The 6,831-nt window shown below is 50.2% G+C and overlaps 1 protein-coding gene across 1 annotated transcript in view; it reads left to right on the top strand.

The window, feature by feature from the left end:
- Positions 1-356: 356 nt before the first annotated feature.
- CDAN1 (codanin 1) overlaps positions 357-6,831 on the top strand; it is a 30,337-nt gene continuing 23,862 nt past the window's right edge. Inside the window, exons 1-3 of the mRNA XM_062494922.1 lie at positions 357-452; positions 3,046-3,746; positions 5,268-5,492. Coding sequence (XP_062350906.1) covers positions 357-452; positions 3,046-3,746; positions 5,268-5,492 — 1,022 coding nt within the window. The remainder of the gene's footprint in view (positions 453-3,045; positions 3,747-5,267; positions 5,493-6,831) is intronic.

The raw sequence follows: 6,831 nt of genomic DNA, 5'->3' as shown, positions 1-6,831 counted from the left end.
GCGAGTCCTCGGCCATCCTCCGCCGCGAGTGTCGGCGGGCGGGCGGGCGGGCGGGGAGCCGCGGGGTCGGGGGCACGCCGCTGCCCTTCCCTGCACCCCGGCCCGCGGCTGCCGCCGCCGCTAGGCCGGGCCCCGAGCCCTGCTGGGGAAGGAAATACCGCGCATGAGAGGAAAAGACGCGCACGGACCGGCGCAGGCGCCGCGTGCCCCGCGTGTTGACATGGGGAGGGGGCGCGGCCCCCGCCCGCCTCCCCGGCGGGAATCCCCGCTCGGCGCCGCCCCCGCGGGAAGGGGGGATACGCCGGGCCCGCCCCCGGCGCGGGTTGTGCGCTTGCTCGGCGGGAGCGCGGCCGGGAATGGCGGCGGTTTTGGAGCTGCTGCTGCAGGAGGAGGTGCCGGTCAGCGCCGTGGTGCGGTGGCTCCGGCGCGGTCCCGGCCACCGCCCGGCTGAGGTAACGCGCGCTAGGTCGGCCGCCCTCAGCGCCCCGGCTCCGGCGGGGCCGGGCCCGCAGCCGCGCCACTCCCCCAGCGCCCTCCGCTGCCGCGGGCCGGGGCCGTGCGGGAAAGTTTGTCCGCCCCGCGCTGCGGTGAGAGGCGAAGCCCCCTCGTGGGGTCAGCCCGGGGCCCCGTCAGGTGCCGTGCTACGGCTGGGGCCGAGCTGCCATCGTACAGGCGGCGGCACCGCCCCCGGCGCGGGCGGGCTCCGGGCAAGGCGGCGGGAAGGCGAGGCCGCCGGCGGGGAGCTGCGCCGGGAGCTGCCCGGCGGGCGTGTGAAACCCGCTGGAATGCGCGGGCTGAGCCCGCCGGAGCTCAGCCCCGCCGGCTCCGGACGGTCTCCGGCGGGCGGTGGCGCCGCGCGGCTCCGGGGCGGGAGCAAGGGGGGTCCCGCGGGCGGGAAGCGCCGTGAGCCCGGGGCGAAGCGCAGGGAGGCCGGGCTGCCGTGTGCCAGCGCTTCCGTGTGCCAGCGCTGCCGTGTGCCTTCGCAGAGCACCGCTGGTGTCCTGCGTGACCGCGGTGACACCAGGGGTGACGCTTCCCGCGGATTTGTAGGGGAAGGTAGCGGCGAGAGAAGGACGCGGCTGTCAGCACGGGGCTTGGTGGCGGCTCTGTGCAAGCGCCAGCGCGCCACTCGGCTGGATGCTCGTCTCGCCTGGACCTCGAGGAGGATCTTTGCGGGCTGGGAGAGCGTGCTTGTTGGCTGAGTTTTGTAACAAACGATTAGGATTCCTGTGGAAATAAAAAATATTTGTAACTGTAGATAGACTAGGAGTGCTTGTATTTCGCAGAGAATAACACAGAGAAACAACTGGTGTTTAAAGCATCTTTTACCTGAGCCACTTACATTGTGTTAGCTAGTATTAAAATCAGAACTCCCTGGTGTCACCCAGATGAGTTAGTCGGGTATTGCTGTCATCCTAAACAGTGGGAAGAATGGACCAGCACTTTTATGTTGTGTGGTATTTCTTCAGCTGTGAGTTGCAGAAGCAGACCTGTGGACATTATGAAGTTTGAGATCCCAGCAGCTCAGCTAGCACTGTACGGTTGAGGGGTGTGGAGGTCAAAAAGTTTGCCCTTGCAAGGAAACTTCTTGCTGCCTTTTGCTGCTGGGAGCAGTGCAGTTGCTTCAGCATGAGAAAGCAAGTGGGAGGTTTTCAGCTGGCAGCTGTAGACAGGTTGCTGTTGCCCAGTTGTGGAGGAAGCAAACCTTGGTTAACTTGGGTAAAGATGAGTGAAGACAGGTTGTGTTCAGAAAAGCTGGAGAAACTACCCAACCTTATGCGTACCATAGGCTGTAATAATCTTTGTTCCCCTATGCTAGTTTCAGGGGAAGGAAATGCTAGGCTATGTCTTTTTGCTCTAGCTCTCATAGCAGTTTTGGGCTGGAGATGGTCTTCTGACCCCTCATGGGGGTTGTATTCTGACCTGTGCTTTTTCACTGATTTTTGGCTGCTTGGCTTGTTATCCAGGCTGTGTCACAATCTCACACTTCTCCAAGGAGCTGAATTGGTCTTACTCTTTCAAATATGAATTTTAGCATTGGTGTTGAGGATTGTGTGAGTCCAGTTACAGGTATGCTTTCACTGCTTTCTTTCATGCAGAAACCACCTTTGGAAATAGTGTTTGCTTTCTTGACTTTTCATTTAGTAGGGTTGTGAATATAACTTCACTTGAGTATGTCTGCAATGCTTTCAGTATTAGTAAGGAAAAAGTTACTGTCTTTGAGAACTTCTATTGTTGCAAATGTTGCTGAATCCCATTGAGAGGAAACAGAAACCTGGTGAAACGTTACGAACAAAAGAATTTTTACCCAGGGTACAAAACTTCAAACTGTACATGTAACATGAAGTCATTTTTGTCTAGATTTACCCTTGTAAGATCACCACCACCTGTTTACATTTCATATGTGTTGAGTCAGTGGCCAGGTTTTCGTCAAAGTTTCTCAGGTATAAACTTCGTGTACCTTAAAGTTGCACAGGCTCTATTTAGACCTCTGTGAGGTCTTGACCAAAATTATTTCATTGAAATGGAAGAGCAGCTTTGGTCTTGTATTTGGCGCTGCACAGCTCCAAGTGCTTCAGCGGTTGTTGTTATAGCACCCCTCTGTGGGAGCAGGTGGCATTCAGAGAAAAATAGGGCACAGAGACCTTGCAGATTTTAGATTTTTCTGCTAGAATTAGATGCTTTCAGTATTGATGTTTTCAAAATGTTGAATTTAGGAGTGTCAGTTGCTCCAAGACCTCCCTGGCCATAGCATCCATGAGTATTACTGATGTTTCATGGAACATTTCCGCTATTTTCCAGTCAGAGACCAAAGTGAATGACTCCATCTGAACACTTGTGCCAAAATGGCTTGTGTGTAGCCTGATTTTCAGGTCTGTGATCAGCACCATGGTTGCTTGACTTTCAGGAACCTACTTTGACAAGTCATGTTCATTATTATTTTGTATTGAAATCCCATAGTTATTACTTAGACGTGTCTGGGTATTTGGACAGAAAGAATCAGGCAGCATCTTTATATTAATGTTTTGTCTACTTCTGTCATAGGAGAACCACATCCATGACAAGCTGGCATCTCTTAGCTCGCTTCAGAAAGATTTTGTGCCTTTTCTGCTAAATTTTTTAAGGGAGCAGACCAGCCAGATCCTGACCAATGGACCCTCTACTCCTGCTAAGACTCCTAATTCCAAGGCCCATGGGAGCCAAAGGACAGGATCAGAAAGGAGGACAGGCCATGCTACCAGCAGCCGAGTACAGCTCTTTTCTCAAAGGACTTCAGTGACCACCTGCTCCACAGATACCAGCTTTTCTCCTGGTGCAGCATCCAGTGGTTCTTCTTCCTTTTCTGGGTCAAACCTGTCCAGCCCTTGTGGTGATTTCCCCAGCGTGGTCTCCAGCAGCAGCCCGAGCTTTGGGCACAGCCCTGTGCTCCACCATGGTGAGAAGCGGTCCTTCCAGAAGGCCAGCTTGGGCAGCTTCCTCACAGCCACGCCTGAAGCCCTGCCCGTGAGACGAGGCCGGAGGAGAGGCAGCAGCTCGGTCGGTGCCTCTGGCCGGCAGGTAGCTCGTGATCTGGGGCATTCCCTTGCTGAAGAGGAGGATGGAAAGAGTGACAGTGGATCATGGAGTGGAGGGAGAAGGAAGTGGAGTGAAGCACCTCTTGTTTCTGCCAGATCTCCGCCCAGCCAGCTAAACCTTAACAACTTGGAGGAGTTTCCGCCCATGGGTGCTGCCTCTGGCTGGACAAAGTAAGAGCGAGTCTGCCTCGCTGTCTCACTGGCATTGTGCTGCAGGCTGCAGCTCCTTGACCAGCTGTTTTGCATGTCCAGATGCAGAAGAGGCTGTTATACACAATACCTGGCTTCTGGGCAACGTGGTCAGAACTGCTTTGTTCTGGTCACCATGTAGGGAGGGGAATATTGCTTTAACAGGGAGTCAGGTTTCCCCTCTGTGGACTCACCCAAGACACCTCTTTAGCCTCTTGTTTGTGGTGCTGCCAGTGCACAGCCCAGCTGTTACAAAGCTGAGCACATCTTTGTCCTTGCATGTTCTAACGAGTCTATGTTATCTTGGCTCTTCACGTTTCTCATTTAACACAGTATCAGTCGGTAAGGAAGAGCTGTCCTGGAACGCTCTTCAGCTTTACTGATGCTAGCAAAAAAAGCTTTTGGATTGACCTTCTGTGGCTTCTGGTAGCAGATGTTAGTGTGAACCTTCGTTTGTGCTGTGTAATTGTGGACAAAATAGCAGGCTGTATTCTTGGTCTGCAGCAAGCTCTCGTCTCCTTGGTGACTTTGGCTAAGCTTCTGGGCAGCTGTTTGTGCTGTGGTTGCCTCAGTCCTTCAAACTTTCTCTTTTGCTCCTTAAAATCCTCATTACCAAATATAAAGCCTTTGTGTTGGCCTGTTTGCTCTATGTGTCAGTCATTGGTCTCTGAAATTGAGACTTTCTAGTTGGATATGCAAAATGCCAGCTGAAAATTATAAAATATGTAAGTCTGTACAGCAAATCCAAATGCAGGGTCTGGGTGATGCTTTAGATGATGCTTTGACCGCGGGAGATAAAGTTTCCAGCGCACACAGCAAGTCTCTGTTCCTCAATTGCATTGATGTTCAACTAAGAAAAAGGAGGAGGAAAGAGGATACAAGTCTTTGGAAATCAATGTTACAACGATTTTGAGAACACCTTAGCAGTTATTATGTAGCAACCAGCATTTCCATGATGCTTTATGTTTCTGTATCCATTTCCAATTTTTTAGTGTTTTTTGCTACTTTAACAAGTCTCTTCCTGAAGGACAGATCCAAGTATTTTATGCAGGAAGGATGGGCTTCCCCGAAGTTAAAGGGCCTGAGGTAACTTGGAAACCTGAACTCTCTCTGATAGACAATGGCAACTTGATCGGTTTTGGTTTTGGTTTTTTTTTTCTCTGGTGGTCATGCTAGAAAGGAATTCACCAATTTAGTTTCTTACTAAAATGTGTCATAGCCTGTCCTTTCAATTTAGAAACATTTGGAAGGGTTGTGTGGCACTGTATTATCTGTTAGATGGCTTGATATTTAATAATTAATTTTGCTACAGGTTCAGCAGGCTGTTTTTAGCAGGCTATAGCTCCGTGGCTTTTTATTTCCAGTGGCAGAATAAAATTGGTAACTGTACGTGCAGTTTAGAAATTCAATATCCCAACTCGAAATCCATTTTGTTTTAGCATTAGGTTCCTCTTGAAGAGTTGTTTAGCTTGATTTTAGTGGAATCACTTCTCTTTTTTTCAGCAAAAGCAAACCATCGAGGCGAATCAACCCAACCCCTGTGAGTGCTGAGCGGCCCCTCTCGAAACCAAAGACCTGTTTCACTTCTACTCCTGTCAGCCGCTCTCCAGCTGCTCGCTGGTCAGCTGGGTCAGGCCCTGAGGCCTTTACTGCTGTCCAGGAAGGAAACCTCTCATCTGTGATAAGCAACAGCCTTCAAGAGGAGAGGGAGATGCTGAAGAAAGAACGGTACAGTCTGAGCAGGGGGGTGATTCCTAATTCCCTTGTGTCCTGCTTCTGCTCAGGACAGGGTTAATTTTTGCAGTAGCCAGAAGGGGTAGCCAGGACAAAGTGAAAATTACAGAAGAAAATCCAAAAGAGATAAGCCAAATGTGTCTCTGGTATCCCACTAGGATATTAATGCACCTAGCTCATGTTTGTCATTTTAGAGGTGTGCTGACTCTGGAACAATGACCCTCACTTCAAAAGTGTAGTCAGTCCTCATTGCTTTTATGAGATTTCCTCTTCATGGAGTTGTGTGTGTGACTATTATCTCCTGTGCATCTTTCCTTAGATTGCACAGGTGAAGCAATTGGGTGTAATTAGACTGTGTTTGAAGGTTGCACCAAGGCACATTGGTTTGGAGAAAATGAGTTAGTGATGTAAATGTGTGGAAACTGTTAATGGTCTTGGAAGGTAGGTAGACGAACAGAAGCTTGCAGTCAGAGAAAACAGGACATGGGCACATGAGATTCTGTTTTAAGGATTACCACTGCAGTTATCTGTTGAAAATTACTGTCGGATGAGGTGAATACTAGTTTCTAATCCTGTCTCCGCTGTTTGGTTAGTGCGTGACTTTCCTTGCTTATGAGATGGTATCACTGTTAGTCTGTGAAAATTGATACTTAGAAATAAACCAAAGTGCAGTAGTTTGCACTATTGTTTGTTTGTAATTCCTGGCAGAACTGTTGCTGTTCTTTGTAGGTTTTGTTCTTGGGGCTACTCCTCAGTATCTCCTTAGAGTGTCCTTATCTCCTGCTAAGTTTTGCAGTTCACTTCAATGGGACCAGAACTGGCTGAAAAACACATGCAGTGGAGTCTAATGAATTACTGCCTGTACTGAACCTGCAGCAGAACTGCTCAGGATTTAAACCTGCCTCTCTGCACTTCAGTCTGTCACCTATTCCAGTCTGAATTCTACCTGAAATGGCCCAATAGTTTGTATCAGCTGAGGCTGATACAGTGAAATAGCAGTATGTGGTGGGCTGGATCTTGCCCATGAAGGGATATTCTCAGCTGACCCATCACACCTGAAAGCTGGGAGTTGCTGTTGTGTCCTCAGTAGCGGTGGTGATGAGGTACTGAAGTAAGGCAGCGTTCAGCCAGCTGGGTCCCTTTGAGCAAGGGCAACAGGTGAATTCCATCCTGAGGTAGATGACAACACTGAAGCAGAAGTGAAGCAGAGTCTAGCTGCATTATTGGAACATTACCTTGGGTAGGGTCACAAAGTACTTAATGGTGGGCTCATCCCTTGGGTGGGATCACAAAGTACTTAATGAATAATTTTCTTCAGTTGGTTGATTTTGTT

Source organism: Cinclus cinclus, chromosome 6, assembly GCF_963662255.1.
Source record: "Cinclus cinclus chromosome 6, bCinCin1.1, whole genome shotgun sequence".
Lineage (NCBI taxonomy): Eukaryota > Metazoa > Chordata > Aves > Passeriformes > Cinclidae > Cinclus > Cinclus cinclus.
This window is presented reverse-complemented; position numbering and strand designations above follow the sequence as displayed.